At 41.5% G+C, this 20,136-nt stretch overlaps 1 protein-coding gene and 1 non-coding gene across 5 annotated transcripts in view; both read left to right on the top strand.

Annotated features, from left to right (window-relative positions):
• Positions 1–19,030, top strand: part of ano8a (anoctamin 8a) — a 28,440-nt gene extending 9,410 nt beyond the window's left edge. Inside the window, exons 4-18 of one of the 4 annotated variants that reach the window (XM_031281026.2) lie at positions 877–1,015; positions 1,208–1,304; positions 2,732–2,848; positions 3,054–3,181; positions 5,264–5,425; positions 9,424–9,576; positions 9,943–10,069; positions 11,015–11,070; positions 11,177–11,251; positions 12,591–13,013; positions 13,462–13,602; positions 14,261–14,452; positions 14,868–14,999; positions 15,322–15,432; positions 17,330–19,030. In XM_031281026.2, coding sequence (XP_031136886.1) covers positions 877–1,015; positions 1,208–1,304; positions 2,732–2,848; positions 3,054–3,181; positions 5,264–5,425; positions 9,424–9,576; positions 9,943–10,069; positions 11,015–11,070; positions 11,177–11,251; positions 12,591–13,013; positions 13,462–13,602; positions 14,261–14,452; positions 14,868–14,999; positions 15,322–15,432; positions 17,330–17,968 — 2,692 coding nt within the window. In that variant the 3' untranslated portion in view covers positions 17,969–19,030. Of the gene's footprint in view, positions 1–876; positions 1,016–1,207; positions 1,305–2,731; positions 2,849–3,053; positions 3,182–5,263; positions 5,426–9,423; positions 9,577–9,942; positions 10,070–11,014; positions 11,071–11,176; positions 11,252–12,590; positions 13,089–13,461; positions 13,603–14,260; positions 14,453–14,867; positions 15,000–15,321; positions 15,433–17,329 lie in introns of all 4 variants that reach the window. The other 3 variants (XM_031281025.2, XM_031281024.2, XM_031281028.2) reach the window with 3 other exon arrangements.
• On the top strand, positions 7,021–7,093 carry trnak-cuu. The gene has a single exon. It is a non-coding gene; the product is annotated as a tRNA-Lys (tRNA).
• Positions 19,031–20,136: the final 1,106 nt, after the last annotated feature.

Below are 20,136 nucleotides of genomic sequence, written 5' to 3'. Positions count from 1 at the left end.
CTGCAGTTGCTGCTCCGCAACTGTGGAACCTGCTGCCTTCAGATATCACATGTTACTCCCTCCATTTCCGTTTTTATATCTAAATCTAAAGACACGTTTTCTACTCACTGGCATTTTTAACACACTAATCATGTCTATACTTCTATATTTGCTGCTTGTTGCTGACTTGCTGCTGTTGGGATGTTGTTTTTGTGTTTCCTCTCTACTTTTTATTTTTACATTTCAATGTTCTTTTACACAGCACCAGCGCTTTTTTTGTACATCGCTTTGGTCAGCTTAAGCTGTGTTTAAATGTGTTCTAGAAATAAACTTTACTTTCTTACTTACTTACTTTCTTACTTACTTACATGGTAAAGATACATTTTGGACCGAGTTTTGAGTTTGTAGGACTGGTCCAGCCAAGACACCAGCAGAGGCTCCAGGAAGTCACTGCCTCGGGGGGAAATATTTTCAGCGTGTAATTTCATGTCATTACATTCCTGTATTCCTACGGAGTAGACACATTAGTTGTAACATGTTAACTAGTGAGCTTTACAGTAGAGTTTCCAGTCTTTATGCTAAGCTAATCGGTTACCGGCTCTAACTTCATATTTAATGCACACACATGAGAGAGGTATCAACCGTTTCAACTCCCAAAATGTCAAACTATTCCTTTAAGCAAGCATCAGAAAATTCAGAAACCACACTGAGAGTTATCGTCCACTTACTGTGTGTGTGTGTGTGTGCGTGTGTGTGTGTGTGTGTGTGTGTGTGTGTGTGTGCGATAGATAGTGATAGATAGACCTTAGTGCACTTAATCTATCAAACATCTGCAGTCCAGCCACTCCACAGTGTTAGTGCTCCATCAGGTTTAATCCTGCTGTCATTTACCCCCAGCTTACTGCGGGGAGCCGAGCAGATGGGCATGCACAAGGCCATCAAACCGCAGTTTGGCGGCGGGATGCGGCGCTTCTCCTGTGAGGAAGACAACATCTATGAGAACATAGAGAGCGAGCTCTGCTTTTTCACCTCACAGGTTAGAGGTTACAACTTGTGGGCCATGTGAGCTGTATGTCAACATCGTTGTTAATGATGTACATATTGTCGCTTTGGGTGTTATTTAAGATTTCTTTTGCTGTTATATTTCCGGAATTGAAAATATATGTCTCTTAGTATTAGTATTATGACTTACCTTTTGCTGTCTCCCCATAACTGTAATGGTTTCCAGGAGCGTCAGTGCATCATAAAGTATTGGCTGGACAATCTGCGAGCCAAACAGGGCGAGGTGCTCCACAACATTCACTTCCTGGAGGGCCAGCCAATCAGTATGCTGTCATTTATTATTACCGAACTGTTTTAAATGCTTTTCTTTTTCTCTTCCCTATCTAAATAGCATCGGCGTTTTGTGCAGTGGATGTTGTATGCTCCATTTGAGTTTTGTCAATCGATTGAAATATTTAACCGCAATTAATCGCATGATTGTCCATAGTTAACTTGCGATTATTTGCATAAGTTTTGAATGCTCGTATCAACATGGGAGTGGACAAATATTGCAACAATCTTAAACATTCTAGAATATTCTCCAGAATAACCTCAAAGGTACTGTATGCTTAAAAAATATGTTGAAAGCTTAATATGGCAAACTCAAGCATTGCTTCCTGATTTCGCAAACTACGGAGCAGCCCGAGGCCCAAATCACAGAATGCGCGTGCGTTAATCACGCGTAAAAAAAAAAATTAGTGCCTTTAAAAGGAATTTGCGTTCGTTATTACTCATTATCATCACGTTTATTTTGACAGCCCTCGTTTAAAGGTCCCATGGCATGAAAATTTCACTTTATGAGGTTTTTCAACATTAATATGAGTTCCCCCAGCCTGCCTATGGTCCCCCAGTGGCTAGAAATGGTGATAGGTGTAAACCGGGCCCTGGGTATCCTGCTCTGCCTTTGAGAAAATGAAAGCTCAGATGGGCCGATCTGGAATCTTCCCCTTATGATGTCATAAGGGGAAAGGTTACCTCCCCTTTCTCTGCTTTGCCCGCCCAGAGAATTTGGCCCACCCATTAGAAAGAGAGAGACATCATGGCTTGCAAACAAGCAAAGCATGGCAGTTGGTCAAGGCCACACCCCCACCCTCCACCTTGCCTCCCCTCTCCTCCTCAATAGCATTTAAAGCTACAGACACAGAAATGGCACATCCTAAGTAAAGCTCATTGTGGGACTGGCTCTAGTGGCTGTAATTCTGCACCAAGGCTGAATTTCAGGAAAGAGACTTCAGATACAATATTAGGGGACCACTAAGGTCTATATAAAAGATACTTCAGATACAGTATTAGGGGACCACTAAGGTCTATATAAAAGAGACTTCAGATACAGTATTAGTGGACCACTAAGGTCTATATAAAAGATACTTCAGATACAGTATTAGTGGACCACTAAGGCCTATATAAAAGAGACTTCAGATACAGTATTAGGGGACCACTAAGGTCTATATAAAAGATACTTCAGATACAGTATTAGTGGACCACTAAGGCCTATATAAAAGAGACTTCAGATACAGTATTAGGGGACCACTAAGGCCTATATAAAAGAGACTTCAGATACAGTATTAGGGGACCACTAAGGCCTATATAAAAGAGACTTCAGATACAGTATTAGGGGACCACTAAGGCCTATATAAAAGCATCCAAAAAGCAGCATGTCATAGGACCTTTAAATGTTATATGTGAAAGTTTGATGTTGTCTCTGCTTTAGTTCCAGAGCTGCAAGCTCGGGGAGTGATCCATCAAATGTTTCCTCTCCACGAGCAGAGGATCCTCAACCAGCTGATGACATCTTGGGTCCAGGCTGTGTGTGAACGGCAGCCCCTGGGTGGGAAATATCAACCTTTTGTTTTTTAAGAAAACTTGGCAGTATAACAGCAGGAATGCCGTTAATACCAAGTCACATCTATTAATAGCGTAAAATAGTATGAGCTACTTGTCATTGTTTGAGACATAATGAGTCTTCTTCTCAGAGTCTTAACATTAGTTTGTATATATTATATTAGCTGTTTACAATTTGATCTGCTTTGTAGATGATGTGTGTGACTACTTTGGAGTGAAGATCGGCATGTATTTTGCCTGGCTGGGTTTCTACACTAACTCCATGCTTTACCCTGCTGTCATCGGCTTTCTCCTCTGGATACTGGCAGAGGCCGACCAGGTACATGAAGCCTATTCTGTAATAAGATTCGTTGTACAATACAAGGGCGACGGTTTTGTTTCAACATTGGGGGGGTGTTGCGGCTGTAAGCAGTCCAACAAAGTGCTGCCGCGAGGGACTAAACACTGAGAGATGCATAAACACACTGTGACGCCCTCAAGATTGTATTGCAATGATTTATTCCTCCGCACGTAAAATAGCACTGCAGTTACCAAATGTAAAGTTACTTTGTGAGTCAAAATACGTGCGTTAGTGCAGCGGTAACAGAAAGTGTTCGCTCCCAGGCTCAAAAAACCCAGGTGAACAGGTGAAGCAAACAAATATGTTATCACTTCTGCTCAAACCGTGATGAAAACGCCCACCACCTAAAATATAAGTGCACAATATAATAATCAACAAACAATATAAATGAGACCATAAACAACACACAATATGTGGCTCCTACAGGGGGGGGGGGGATACATTATAACCGGGGGGGGTCTGGTGATCCTCCCACAGAACATTTTAAGCGTCAAACACTTCATTTCCTGCATTCTGGTGAATTTTAAAGCAACAATTTGTGCCTTTTTTTGCATCAATTTATGGCGCAAATGTCTTTATGTAAAGGCAATTATTATTATTAGTTACCCGGCGCAGTGCAGCGCAAAGCCCGACGCAAGTGTCTTTGCTAGTTTAAGACCGACGTAGTTGTCAGTTTCCCGTCCAGCGCCCGCGTCGTTTAAATAGCAAATGCACCTGCGCCCATCTGGGCATCCATGGGCGTGCTGGTCTTACAGGGAGGTGTGTTCAGGTGCATTTTTGGCATATTGCTATCTTGAGGCAGCGGAAAGTGATCGCGCCATTGACCAACAAAAACCTGGTCTAAAGTCAATAACGCAGCATTTCATTGTTATTTTAACAGCAGATTAGTAAAATGCGCCTAGGCTTATGCACAGCGAGCGCACACTATGCTTGTTACACACACACAGGGAAGCGCAGCAGCACACAAACATGCAAAAGATTACAAATAAAAATATTACGGTTCAAATCCTCATAATAGCAATGCACCAAGGTACAAACGCGCCTGGCTTTTAAAGGGAATGGGAGATGACACTCTGATTGGTTTATTGCATGTTACGCCCAAAACACACCTATGAATTAATGAAGACACTAAGTCCAACCCTTTAGAACCATGCGCCCGGTGCACGGACCCTTTTTTTCGCCGTCAAACTAGCAAAAGTGGATTTGGACACGCCCTAAACGCACCTCTGCCATGTGCTTCACGCCGTGCGCTTAGATTGTTAAAATAGGGCCCAGAATCTGTCTTTTCAAGCACTTGGAATATTACTATACTGAAAATCACCATTTAACTGTCATGCTAGATGTGTACTGATCAGGGGCGATTCTGCGATTTGTACACTATAAACACTATGATGGAACTAAACCTGTCATAGTAATAACGACCAATTTGACACAATGTTCTAACATTCAGCAATTTTAGTTGCTTACGTTTCAATTTAGGTACTAATCTGTGCCATGATATTACCAACTTCTTCTTCTCTGGGGACTACCAATGTTAAACTTCACAACCACACTCCTGCTCTCCCTCTGACAGATCAGATAGAGACTCAGCCAAAGGCGGCAGTCTGGCACAACCTTCTCCGATTGGCCAAAACTACGTTTCTGTTGACCTTTTCCTTGGCTGGGTTACAGATGCATAGCATCGGCGACAGCCACACATTAACATTAACATTAAACCTGTTTCAATCCCTTTGAACTTGTAACTGTTTGTCCACTGTCACTAACAGACAGGTTTGCAAACTCTAACTTGAAGCTATAAAATTTATTTAAATTTATTTAAATTTGTAATCATATCATATTGTTTGTATTTTTATGCCAGGAATGTCAGGATCTCACTGATGTTTTGATGTCTATTTTGTCTATTCTGTCCTCATACATTTTTTCATAATATCCTTTGCGTGCTTTGTAAAGATAAAAAAAAAAGAGGAATGGCACTAGCTTCGGCAACTGAAAACTGCATGGCATAATCATAATCTCAAGGCTTATATAAGTATCTTCTGATTCTCTCATGCTCGCTCACAGACCAGTCAGGATATCTGCTGTGTGGTTTTTGCCCTCTTCAATGTTGTGTGGGCGACATTGTTCCTGGAGCGCTGGAAGAGGCGAGAGGCGGAGCTAGCCTACAGGTGGGGCACCCTGGACACCCCCGCCGAGTCCTTGGAGGAGCCCAGGCCACAGTTCAGGGTGAGGATCCTTACTGACATTTTAGCAGGCACGGATGGAAAAAAAAAAAGCAGCTGCTGTTCTGTTGTGGCGTACGAAAGGTTTTATTCACTCCCTGCTGTATTTGCTCAGATCTACTCCCAAACATTCATAAGTCACTTGTCAATAGAGCTAAAGACTTCTCACAAAGTTCCATGCATCAACAGTCACATTGGTCTTTGCCAGACCCTCCTCCAAAGTCCGCTGGAGGAGGCTGGCTACTCCACATAGCATTCCGGGATGGGAGGAAAACATGCTCTGGTTTATTGGCATTTCTTTAAACCAATCACAATCGTCTTGGGCAGTGCTAAGCACCGGCGAAAAGCTGTGCTGCCGCTGCAAAATAGGCATCGGAAGGAAGTTGTTTCGGTGGAACGTGTACGTTTAAAAGTTGTTTTAGTCGTGCAACAGAAAACTCAGATTGGACAGATAGTCTAGCTAGCTGTCTGGATTTACCAAGGGGGTAAGCGTCTCCTCACAACCCGAACCCCCTATGGCGCCATTTTGATGCTAATAAGCACTCACCCCCCGTTAGCATTCCATTGACTGCCATTCATTTTGACGTCACTTTGACAGCGAATAACTTTACATCTGAAGTGTTTAAAGACTTTATTTGTCCATTGTTTATTTCTAAAGAAACACGACAATGTATAAAGGGCTCCATTACCTTGTACCTCACGTTATGGCTCCGTAGCAGACGTTTTTGTAAAAATAGGCTAACGATTGTGTCATAACCACGTGACTTACTGTCGCACAGTAGAGGAATTACCGTTAGTACAGGAGAAGCTCGCAGACAGTTTCGACTTACATTAGCTGTTTAAGTTTAATTACTAATGTTAACTAGCATTTTAGTTAGCAATAATTAGCCTGTGCCTATGTTATCTCCTTACATATACCTACACTCTCCGTCTCTGCAAGATTCGGAATGATTGAGATTTCTCTTGGCACAGCTACCGTGCTCACGTCACATTTACGTCGTCTCTCTCAGTTGGAGGCTGCGCAGTAACGCTCAGCGCTCACCGGAAAAGTGCTTCTAATATCCTTCACTGGTCTCCGTCCAGAGCAACAGGATCTGTTGGTCCACTCTTATATACTGTCTATGGGATTTACCCTGCAGAGATTTGAGGAGCAATTAACCAAAGTCCTCAGAAATCCACCGGAGTATAAAATGCCAACACAAAGGAAGCCCAAGGTAATGGATATCCGGCCTAAATGAGTAAAATCCGGCGGATTTTCTGGCGCCAACGGAGCAATCCCAGAAGTGGAACGTCAAGGATATAGACTACAAAGCAACTATCCTCAGGTAAAGTTGCAATGTAGCAGTCTGGTTGAGTGGTTTATCAGCGAGCACTTGCGCAACTTTGCTGTGATCGGAATGGTACACAATAGCAGGAAATGACTTGACATTACTTGTGATCTTTGTGTTGACAAGATTAGTGTGTCTTCATACCCCATGTGCTCTTCTAGAGAAGAGAAGGGGGAGCAGGCAGCCTCTCTCCCGCCCTCAGCTCAGAGAATTTGGGGGAGGGGTGTGGATGACTCGTTTGAAAAGACACATTGGAACAGAGTGGAAACAGGCCCGGCTAGCTCAGTCGGTAGAGCATGAGACTCTTAATCTCAGGGTCGTGGGTTCGAGCCCCACGTTGGGCGAGAGATATTTTTGGGGAAGCACTCGTGTTAACGGCAGCATGGTTATTCAGAATAACATGATGTTATGAATGATATGAATAGAGGATGTGGACTGTGGTACACTTCAATCACTGATGTGTCATTGGCACATTGTGTATATATATACATTCTGAATTCATGTCAGCTTCTATAAAAAAAAAAAAGACGTTACGGAGCAACTTTGATAAAACACATCAGACAAACTCAAAATATGAATGGGGGTTTTGATGTCTGATGTTTTCCACAATAACCTGACACGCAACAGCAAACACATAAGAAATGCAAGCAGGCAAGAAAACAGTTACAGGGTTTCCGTGGGGTCTTAAAAAATCTAAAAAACATTACATTTCAAAATCAAAATTTTAGGCCTTAAAAAGTCTTAAATTCGCATAAGTATTGTATTCTAGGCAGTCCCTCCAGAAAAACGCGATTATGCGATTGCATAATTCAACGCATAATCAGCCAAAGTCCGCATATTTATGCGGGGGCCGCATTCTTTTTCAAATACGCCGCACTTTCGCCACATAAATTGCCGATTTCCGCGCAAAATATGCGGGGCTTGCATGATTTCATAATCCCTGTATTTTCGTTGCAAAAAAGTCACACATATATCTTAAGTTGAAAAATGTTGCGTTTACTTCACACAAGAGCAGCCATTTTCCCCTGTTACCATGGGAACGTTATGAAGTGACGTAATTACGCGACGTGAACATCATCGAAAAGCTGCAAACCCCGCGATGAAGCCATGATGAAACCGCAGTTTTTGCAAGTTCCCGCAATTTCATCGCATAAAATTGCATAAATATCCCGCATATTCCATCGCATTTTTTAAAGTGCCCATATTATGAAAAAAACACTTTTTCTGGGATTTGGGGTGTTATTTTGTGTCTCTGGTGCTTCCACACACATACAAACTTTGAAAAAAATCCACCCATGCTGTTTAGAGTGAGATACGGTTTCTGAATGTGTCCTGCCTTCAGTCTCTGGGTGAGCTGTTCAAAATCGGCACGGCTTGTGACGTCACAAGCCGAAACGAGCAGGCTAACCGCAACCATTAGCTCGTAGCGTTAGCATGCTAACGTTAGCATGCTAACGCTATGGCTAATGCTAGCATGCTAACGCTAGCATGCTACCTCGTTCTCAATAGCAAAGTACTGAAACTCCCGAAACGAGCAGGCTAACCGCAACCATTAGCTCGTAGCGTTAGCATGCTAACGTTAGCATGCTAACACTATGGCTAATGCTAGCATGCTAACGCTAGCATGCTACCTCGTTCTCAATAGCAAAGCACTGCTACAACACACACAAGTTCACCATAATCTACAAAAGAACTACTTACATGTGCGCCCTCATTTAGAAGTCTCCCAGCTAATCCTGCCTTGTAACTGACCGAAGTTGTAGAAACAGCCTTTCTTTTACTGTCTATGGAGCTAGCTAGCTGACATGATCTACATCTGAGCTACTGGGCATGTGCAGTGCAATCAAAGATAGTACAGAAGAAGAAGAAGAAAAGAGGTCTCACTCTGTAGCTAAAACAGAGACCAGCTGAAAAGAGGAGCTGCAGCAGTGAGAGAGAGCACTGCAGTACAACAACAATATGGTGTTTTTTGAAAATTAAACCATGTAAACCTATTCTGGTACAACCTTAAAATACAATTATGAACCTGAAAATGAGCATAATATGGCTGCTTTAAGAAAACGTGCCGCATAATCAAGGATTTTTGCCCGCAACATTTACAAAAAAACTCCGCATTTTTCTGGAAGGACTTTCTAGGTCTTGAATAATTTCAAACAGGTCTTAATTTAATTGTCCCATGTCCATGCAACACTACCTCTAATGCTCTTTTTTTAATTATTCCGGGGTGTTGTGGTTATTTCTTTCGCTAGTCCAAATATTTTTTAATAATTATTTTTTTATAATTTTGCTGTATTACGACTACAAATGAGACCAACATGCAACTTATATATTATTGGCGCGAGTCTCTTTCGGATTGTACCACAGACATAAAAAGGATTCTATTCTTCAGCAATGGGGAAGTGCAAGTTTAGCGATACTTGGCTTGAAAACAATTGAATTTAGGGCTCAGTTGATGTTGTGATAAAGGTCTTAAATTTCATTCATAATGGTCTTAAAAAAGGTCTTAAAAAGTCTTAAATTTGACTTGGTGAAACCTGTAGAAACTCTGAGTTATTGTGGAGAAAAAACATTTCCAATCCATTTTTCAGTGAAGATTATTGCAATCACGGCAAAAAAAAAAAGTCTCTAAAGTTCTCCCTTTTTCTTGTTTTCTCTTCCTCTGCTGTGTCTGCAGGGAGTGAAGCGCTGCAGTCCCATAACGGGCTGTGAGGAGTTCTACTACCCGCCCTGGAAGAGAGCTCTGTTCAGATGGCTGGTCAGCCTGCCCATCTGCCTCCTCTGTCTCTGTTTTGTCTTCCTCGCTATGCTCCTCTGCCTGGAACTGCAGGTTTGAACAGATAACACGACAAGATATGAAATCAGTCCGGGGCTGATAAATGGGGCTGATATTGTATAAATGTATTTCTCGTGAGGAGTTTAAACCCACCCACTAACAGTTAAACAACAGCAAGACAGACAACCTAGAATTATAGTTTATTATATACCAGAAAAGGTAAGATCCATAACTACAGTTTAGTCTAAAAATGTGTGAATCGTATAATTTTTACAAACAGGTTAAACAAAGCACACTCAAAAATTCCTCTTGCCAGTTCACATTCATTTAATAGCCTTTTTAAAAATAGTCGTGGGAGTAGACATGAATGAATAGACTTATTGAATATTTATCATGCTTCTAATGCCCCTTGCCTTGCAGGAAGTGGTGATGGAGATTCAGGAGCTACCTGGTGTCACAAGATTCATTCCTAAGATACTTCTGGCCATCACTGTGACCATATGTGATGAAGTGTATAAGAAGATTGCCTACTGGCTTAATGACATGGGTGAGAGACATACAATGGACACTCTCTGGGCACAATAGTGAAAATATTATCTCTTTGACTAAGGCCGGCTGCACTGCCTGCGTGGCGTGAGCGTGGCATTTCTGTTGCGTGGCGGCTGCGTGGCGTTTTCTATGTCTTTTCACACCAGAATCGTGTCTGACGCGGCGCTGCTGCTGTTGCTGCTGCTGCTGCTAGCCTTGTCTGTACACATGTATGTTTCCCATTGATTTACTGCACTCAAGCAGTAGTATACTTCATGTTAAACATAAATATACTGTATACTGATTTGATTACAGCAAAGACAACGTCGGCAGTATTGATGGCAAAATAGGCTACAGAATATTTCGACAGGTGCAATATTTGAAAATCGATAATTATTTATTACTTTTTTTAAATAACATTTATATCTGCATTTATGTCAAAACCTAGAGACTTTCAAACATCAAAATGTCATTTATTAATATGTATTTATGTCAAAATGACATATAAACATTTTGTCGTATTCTATTTTGCCTGGAAACGCTTCCAACACGATTGCGTGTCGCGTGAAAAATAGGCGACGGTCCTATTTCTAGCATGCACGCGTTTTCGGTGCGGCTCGAGCCACGCCTGAGACGTGCGCGTCACACAGGCAGTGTGTAAGCTCTAACCTGATAACATGGGAGCTGAAATAAACACGCCACGCAACTGACACGCTCACGCAGCGCAGGCAGTGTGAAGCCGGCCTTAGAATACAGGAATTACTTTAAAAGAAATTTAATAAAATAAAATGGAACATTTCTGCCCATGATTGTAATTATTGGGTAGGTTTTTAGCTACCTGAGTACCGATGAAGTGATCTTTTAGCTATAAGGTTCCTGTCTTTTGCATTTTCTCAAATGCTCGATAATTGATCTAAGGAAACTCTGCACATTGGCAAATGCTTCTCTTTATTTCTCCATCCAGAGAACTACAGACTCCAGAGTGCCTATGAGAGTAATCTCATCATCAAGATGGTTTTTGTAAGCTGTGCATCTTCCTCCGTTTATGGCAGAATAGACACAATTCATCTTGATTGAGTGGGTGTTTGACTTCCTGTAATGTTTCTCTCTCTGGTTGTTTTTACAGTTTGAATTCATCAATTCTTACCTTAGCCTTTTCTACATTGGGTTCTACCTCAAGGATATGGAGCGACTTAAGGAGGTAACAACAACTGTTGGCAGCATCACAAACAATAAGACAAACTATTGGTCTATTGACTACAGACTATTGACAATATGTAACTTTGTAACTAACTGGGGCCACTGGGGCCAAAAGTGGCAATTGACTGTTTGATAAGCCCCCACCACTCTTAGTTACAGTTGCTATGTCTGCCTGTCAAGCTTTTTATTTTCACATGGCTCATATGCAGTTTAGATTTGTTAATGGCGCCAATTTTCCGCTCAAAATTCTTATTAATTTTGAAACAATGGGTACTTGATTTGGTTGGAAAAGCTGTCTCCGGCAGACTTTTAAAAGGGAACTACTAGCTTCAGAGTCACTGGAATGGTTATATGACTTTTTTCGGGTTGAATGGTGGCCGTCTCGCTTCCCCCCAGCGCCTGTGAGCGGAAAAACCACCCTTGCAACTTTGGGCCGGCAGGCCGCCGGCCTCAGCGTCAGGAAGTATCACGTGATATCAGGTTTAACGATGTAACGAATTGCTTCACGGCACTGCACACATACACGCCCCCATCCAGGAACCGTCTAGCTATAAGAACAAGGTAGCGATGGAGTTTTTCACACTATCCTCATGGCTTAGCCTGCAAAAAAGAAGCAGACAGCTAGGAAAGCATTGTCGGAGGAACAGAGAAAGAGGAAAGGGCAGACTGACCGAGGGAGGAGTCAGACACGAGTAAACTGCAAATCCGATGCTGACCTGGCGTTCCGGCTGTAGTACTTGTAAGTATCTTTGATCAGAAACTTTATCTGCCACAGAGTTTCTTGTCAGCTTGATGTTGGCAAAGTTGCAAGTTGCTACTGCTCCGACAGCGTTCTAAGGCCATTGTAGGAAAAAAGAATAATGTTACTGACCCGGGAGAGAAGGGTAATATTTTGAGAAAAACCTCAGTGGACATGGCCCTGTGCGTTCACCGGCTTCTTTGAAAACAAATGCACATGAACAGAGTGAGAAGATGGGAGGAGGGAGAGTCGCCAACGAGTTTTTACGACAGTGTTGCCAAATATCTATTCTGTAGCTGTAGGTGGAGCTCTATAGAGAAACCTGTGAGCAAAAAGCGAGAAAACAGCGAAGAAATTGCCAAACCTGCATAGCGCCTCTTTAACATTTCCAGCTGACTCGTTTCAAACAACAATCTTGTAAAAGGTATCAACCCTTTCAACACTGTCGCCACTGTCAGGCAGTGACCTGCATTTGTACTTCAGTCAGACTGAATATCTACATCATATGTGCTTGCTAAACACTTTTTGGAATGCATGCATGTTTTCTCCTTTGCATTCCTTACACTCAGCACATTAACAGATGTTGTCCTACTCCTCACAGATGCTAGCTACTCTACTGATCTTCCGGCAGTTCCTACAGAACATCAAAGAGGTCCTCCAGCCTTATCTCTACGAGCAAAACAAGCTGGGCGTCTTCACCCCCAAGGTGCTGTGGGAGCTCCTCCAAACCATCGTACTAAAGTACGGCCGCCTGGCTCTGGGAAAGGCCCAAGCCTCAATGACAGCCTATTCCTTACTGGGTCCCAGAGGGATCCCTGTCAGTCACGCTGCTAACGGAAACCCAGAGCAAAAGAGAAGAGGGGATCTGAAAGCCGGATTCAGGCTGACAGAAGAAGAGTGGGACATGAATGACAGCAATCTGAAGCAACGTAAAGTCAGCTTCACCGAGAAGGTCGACTACCAGGATGTCGCGACAGAAACGCAGGCGGCGGATCGCAGCCACCTCGAGGACAGTCCCACAATGGTAGAGGAAGGGATGGACCCGTCCAGTATTTTTGACAGTTGTGATGAGGACAGTGATTGTGAATCTCTGGCTGAAGTATGTGGTCTGTTTGTTATTCATCATCATCATTCAGCGTTGTCGTTTTGGCTCCATCTCAACCAGTGATTTTGTCTTAAATTGTCATACCATTTCCACTGTTTTAAAGGAACAGAAATCTTTCATTATATTTAAATCATTTTAACTCTTTCCAATACAGTTCAACTTGTCTCCTGTAGTTTTACGAATTAAGTTATATCATGTCTGTGGAGATTGATGTCATTCATCCAGGTACAGTAGTACACTGACAGATCAAAATGAAACTATCCATTCCAAAGCTGCAGAATTAAAAAAAAAAAAAGATTATTGTCTCTAGTAGTCTCTAGAGAAAGTATCGTAGACCAACGAGTATGCCCCTGTGTCCTCTCCAAAGGAATCTGACTCTCTCTGTCAGAGAAGAAAGAACGTAGGTGAGGAGAATGAGCATAAGAAGTCATGGATTGATCCACCAGAAGAACCCAAAACGGTCATCCTGACCCAGGCTGAGATTGAGAGCTGTATGCAGACATACGAGGTAGGTAGGGGTAGGACAAAATATTATAAATTCACTTTAACATGGTCAGTATATACTCATAACTGTGACTTGTGTAGATTTGTTTTCATAGATTTTCTTTATCATGGATGCATGTTTTTGTTAGTAAAGATTGCCTCCAGATTAAAGTCATACAAAGTGTATATTAGGGGTGGGACAAACTATCGATACGGCAATATATTGTTGTCCTTCAAGCTATACGATAATCAATACGCTGGCGCAAAATATCGATATTTTAACCCTCCTGTTGTCCTCGGGTCAAATTTGACCCATTTTCAAAAAGTTTCTATATCCGAAGTTCTTTCAACCAAATTGTCAAAAAAAAGTAACGTGGATGGTTCCATACAACGGTCTGCACAAGTGAAATAAATTCACTACTTTTAGTGACTTTGGGTGTTTTTCAATTTTTTCAATTGTATAACATAAAAAAAAAAAAAAAAAAAAAAACAATAACAAAAGAATGGGGAAAGAAGTGACCAAAATTTCGGAAAAAGCTTCAAAAACGCAGGGAAAAAAATAGGCAAAAACATAAAAAAAAACTCAGTCGGGTAAAATGACATGTTGAAAAAGAACAATAAAATAATTATAATTAATTTGTATGAAAATACTAATATTGTTTGATTATGTTCAACTCTAACAGGACACACTGCAGGACTACCAGGAAATGTTCATCCAGTTTGGCTATGTGGTGCTCTTCTCTTCTGCGTTTCCTCTGGCGGCCATGTGTGCTCTTCTCAACAACATCATCGAGATCCGCAGCGACGCGCTGAAGCTGTGTACTGGCCTGCAGAGACCCTTTGGACAGAGGGTGGAGAACATCGGACAATGGCAGGTCGGTGTGTTGTGTTTGGGGGAAATGTCAGAAAAGCCCTGCAGGCTGCATTGTACACCGTGGGGGCATCTAATAGCCTGCAGTTTTCTATCAATCACTCAATCAATGGGCAAATATGAAAACAAAAGTTATTGAGCAAATATGAAAACAAAAATATAGAAATAAATTCTTATAAAAATGTAACGACGGGAGACTTTAACATTAGATATTATAAATATGTACAGATATTACAAACGTTTAACTATAAACTAAACAAACAGCATTTGTTTTAAGGGTTTGTATTTGTGCGTGCGTACATGTGTGCATGCAATAATACATACACATTCATATTATATATATATATACACACACACAAATAAAACATTTTTGTATCTCTCTCTCTCTCTCTCTCTCTCCATCTGTTTCTCAACATCAGACTGCTATGGAGGCCATGGGCTTGATAGCCATTATAGTGAACTGTTACCTGATTGGTCAGTGTGGGCAGCTACAGCGTCTGTTCCCCTGGTTGAGTCCTGAGATGATCATCATCTCCATCGTCTTACTGGAGGTATGCACTGTACTGTATACGGTTAATGCAGGTTTGAGAGTTTTGTAGTTTTAAGAGACACTTTTTTAACATTACAAAACAAGTACAAATGTGCATGGCCTGCTAGTTTTTGTTGTGACTTTGTAAAATCTTCAAAATCATCTTTTTTTTCAATCTAGGTTCATTAATGAACTCAAAACCTCATTAGAGTTTTTGGTATGTGTATGAGATGTGCTCTTTGGTCTGTAAAACAAAAACAATCCAGAATAAGAAACAGAATGTAATTGTGCCTTGATGTAACTGTGTGTTGAGCCTGTCCCTTTGTGGTCTCGGTGGTTTACAGCACTTTGCAATCCTCCTAAAGTACATCATCCATGTTGCCATCCCTGATATCCCTGGCTGGGTAGCAGATGAGATGGCCAAGCTAGAGTACCGACGAAGGGAAGCTTTCAAGGTATAGTTGTATCATAGCTTGAAAGACCTTCGGCCAACATAAGGCTTGCTGCTGGCTGCAATTTATATCATATTTCTATATACGTACCCCTGTGTGACCCTGGGTCTTTTGGTGTGCATTGGTTAACAATGTACACTAGTGCAGCTTTTTCTGTCCATAAGAAATAACTGTACGTGTTTGGGTATGCTTGTCTGTCTAGTGTTGTATCACATCATTAGCACTTGTCTTGATGGTGTCTAGACGGAAACAATCTGAAGAGAAAACGAAAAAGTGGCGTTGCGTTCTCACTTTTTATTCCGCGTTTAGACGAGCGTTATGGGGGGGAAATCTGCGTGCATATGGTGACGCAAAAGTGTGTGAAATGCGATCCACCAAGTCTGCGCGCCTGCGTAGAACCTTTCTTCTACTTGTCTCCCTCTCCTCCTCCTCTCTCCCTCTCCTCTCCCTAGTAGTGCGAAGCGAACAACAAAAGCTGACAATTTTGTCTATACAGATGAGGAGGTGGAGTTATTGCTCCAAACAATGCACACACAGACACACACACACACACACACACACACACACACACACACTCGCACAGTGCGTTTTTACCCTTTAGACGGGAACGCGACGGTGGAGCGTTTTTAACATTTCCACTCTGGAGGGTGGTTTCACTTTTTTGCATTTTTAAGCCCCAAAAACGCTGTCGCCGTCTAAATGAAAGGCACATCTGATAAAATATTTTGTCATTTTCACCCACGAGCGTATTAGTGTAAACAGGGCCTTAAACAGGATTCATTTAGTAAACGAAAACGAAAAAAAAGCAGTGAAAAATATTTTGTGTAAACTGAGTGAATTGCTCATATTATGCTCATTTTCAGGTTCATAATTGTATTTAGAGGTTGTACCAGAATAGGTTTATGTGGTTTAATTTTCAAAAAACACCATATTTTTGTTGTACTGAACATTGCTGCAGCTCCTCTTTTCACCCTGTGTGTTGAGCTCTCTGTTTTAGCTACAGTAGCTAGATAAGCACTGCTAGCTAGTCAGTTGCAGAGTATGAGGGCGTGCCATGCTAGCAGCTAGGCGAGCATTGTAACGTGTGTTAGTTAGTTTGTGAACAGTGTTTTCTGTTGGAGATGGTAAGTCCCTTTGGGGTGGACTTTGGGCTTTTTCACTTTGTAAACCTATAACCTGCACAAAAAGATATATATCACAATAAAGGAAAGAGAAAAAGCCAAAAAGCATAATATAAGCACTTGAAAAACTAAAACCTTCAAGAAAAACTTAAACTTACTTTCCGTCAACTCTGGTGACATTGAACCACAGAAACTGAACGGATTTGACATGAGATGGCGCTGTGCCGTAATCGCCTCACCTCGGACACTAAAGTAACGCAAAGATTAAACATTAAACATCGTGGCTATTCTCCAACCATGAATTATGTAGCTACATACTTCTGAGACATTATACCTGGCCCTGACAAAAACAAATCAGTAATTTCACTGGATAACAATGAATATATGTATTTATTATTATAACAGAGGATACATGCAAAATATTGAACTACAAAAGTCCCTTTATGGACTACCAGAATCAAATGAAATGATAATGAGGTGTAAACAACAAAATAAATAAAAACAGGTCCCTAGCATTGGCGACAGCGACACAGGATATTAAACCTGTTTCACTGAAATTTCTCTAAAATTGATTAAAACAATTTTTTTTTAATATAGTTTTTAGGGGGGCTGAGATGAAATTTAAGCCCCCCTAAAAAGGGTCTAAAATCGCCACTGTCCAGTTGTCTCCTCTCTCTCCCTGTTCCACTGTCTTTTTCCATCTTTCTTTTTCTACCTGTGACTCTTTCTCTCGCTCTCTCTCCTCCTCTGTCTTCATTTTAACACGCCTCCCCGTTTAGAAGCATGAGCAGCAGGCCCAGCAGCACTTCCAACAGCAGCTGAGACGCCGGCGCGAGGAGGAGGAGCTTCAGCGCCAGGCGGAGCTGCAGGCTGAGGCCCGCCAGGAGACGGAGCACCGGGCAGACAGCCAGCACCAGCACCACCACGACAAACCCCCGGGGGGCAAGTCAGGGGACAAGCCCAAGAGACCCAGCTCCCTGTTGGGGAACAACAACGTGATGAAGCTAAAGCAGATCATCCCTCTCCAGGGGAAGTCCCGCTCCTCACCAGCCCAGTCCCCAACGGGAGGTGAGGCAAAGCTGCCAGGGTTTCTGAAGTTCTTGAAGTCGCCTGAGGGGAAAAAAGAGCCAGCTGGGGCAGCCGGAGCACCAGGCTCAATAGTGGCCTCTAGCGTTCCCCCTAGTGGCCAGGAGAAGCCACCGTCCCCCAACAGGACATTCAGTCCTGGGAAGCTGTTCAGTTTCAGCAAATCAGAGGGGACTGTGGTGTGTGTGAACGGGACACAACCACCACCCCAGCCTGCCAACGCTCAGCCCAACAGGGCGGACTCAAACACAAGCCTGGAGGAATTACCCTCCAATGAGTCAGATAAAGGGGAATCAAGACAATCGAGTGATTCGGAAAACTCAAAGAGTTAATACATGTTCAACCATACCAACGTAATGTAATGAATGGAGAGCAATGTGCACATATGCACAGGCCGCGTTCAGAGACACACCTGTACCGTAGGAGAAGTCATTAGTCACAAGGGCCACGTGTTAGGTCAACGAGCGTATCCCTCTTAATGCAACTTACTTCGCACTAGGGCTGCACGATATGACGAAAATATGTGATATGCGATCATGTTTTTTGAATATCGCGATAATATTACTTGCTTACTTTAAATAAGCAGATATTAAAGTGTACTCAGTTCTGCATTTCTGCTGCTTTCAGTATTCTGATATTGTTGAATTGAAATCAAATGAAATAATTTCCAACACGCTTTTATTGAACAAACTGAAGATTGAATTGAATATAAAAGACAACCCTAAAAAAAAGAACACTTTCGAGTGCAGTTTTCTGATTTTTTTTGTCATTCGCAATATGTCGCAGCCTTTTCGCGATGTTTATTGCACGCGTTATCGCGATGATGTAAAAAAACAAACAAAAAAAAACATATTGTGCAGCCCTACTTCGCACAAAGTATTATACTGTATTAACACTTGATTATCTAGCTTCCATGTAAAATATGTACAGTAAGTGTAACTCCTTGAATGGGGCTTGGAGTGATCTTAACTTAAGGTTAAAATACTGCATGACTGCCTGGTTTTCCACATCCACAGAAGCGATTTATTTGGATGTGAAGAATCTTTTTATCAAAAGCCAGGACCTGATCATCAACGAGCTCTTTTGTCAAAGGGCATGAACAGCAGCTTCCCATTCCAGGTTGGTTTCTCATTCCCTATGCCTGTAATTGAATGCATGTCGCGTCACGTGCATGCATTACACGTCCATCACGTCTTTTCAGTTATGGAGCACTTTTCAAAGCCATCGTAGTCTTCCGCAATAGCTCAGATTTTATTCACTGTGACCATAAAAAAAAAAAAAATATTCTATTTTTCTTAACTTTGATTTTCTATGAATTATTTTACTACATAAATTAGTGAATGTACTTCTATGATGCAAATAAATCGCACTTAAAATAAACATCCATCAAGAGATTAAAGCATTGGCTAATTTTGTAACTAAAAAATATATCACTGGTTGGGAGATGTTTGCTGGGTTGATTTGTTTCCTGGAAATAGGGAATTTACGTAAGCTTTTTTTTTTTTAGGTAAATTCATAATGATAAGAACAGAACATACACACTCTTTTATGAATACACACCTATGTAGGTGGACATTTGCCAGAAGATCATTTCAAATAAAAAAAATTCTCCTACAGCGTTTCCTCAAACACATACAATAAATGTGGGAGGGGATTAGGGCTGGGCGATACGGAGAAAATCAGATATCACGATATTCGTGACCAAATACCTCAATATCAATACTGCGGCGATATTCTAGGGTTGACAATTGGTGCTTTAACAAAATATCTTCACACTTAGATTTTAGATAAATAATCATCAGTAATCTCGACATAATGTCTAAGTGGGGAAAAGGCAAATAATAGAAGAACAGTCTGGTAAGTTCAGAAAAGTACATCACTTTACTGTAATGCAGCCTTTAAAACCAGGAAAAGACAACACCTATGTCATATCACGATATTACGATATCCAAAATCTAAGACGATATCTAGTCTCATATCACGATATCGATATATTGCCCAGCCCTAAGTTTTACCTCAAAAACGTTGCCGTAAACTATGAGTTATAGCCTTTACTGCATGTCATAGTGTAATCTCTATAAGAACGAGATCTCAAATTGACAATACATTTACACAATTAAAATCAAAGCACAGCATTTAACAATACACACATTAAAAACTTAAGCAGGTCCTGGAATACAAATCGTATGACAAAAGTAGAATTAGCACACTCTTCTATGAAATAAAACTGCACGTCTCTGGTTTAAAGTCATACTTCTGGAACGTACGGTGTGTATTCTACTTACATAAGGAACACAACTGCACATATACTCTGTAATCTTTGAACAGCAATGTGTAACAAAAGTATAAATGTACATTAGACTCAACTGTCAGCTGTGCCAAACATGATGAAATGAAAATGCAGCCAAACACAATTTGGAGCAAATTAGTCTTTATAGATGCGGAAAGTGAGGTTTCTAAAAGGTGCAAAGCAAATTAAGCAAAATGCTTTCGTTTGTAT

This window comes from Sander lucioperca, chromosome 9 (genome assembly GCF_008315115.2).
Source record: "Sander lucioperca isolate FBNREF2018 chromosome 9, SLUC_FBN_1.2, whole genome shotgun sequence".
NCBI classification, from domain to species: domain Eukaryota; kingdom Metazoa; phylum Chordata; class Actinopteri; order Perciformes; family Percidae; genus Sander; species Sander lucioperca.
The sequence above is the reverse complement of the archived record's forward strand: the minus strand, read 5'-3'. Positions and strand labels throughout refer to the sequence as shown.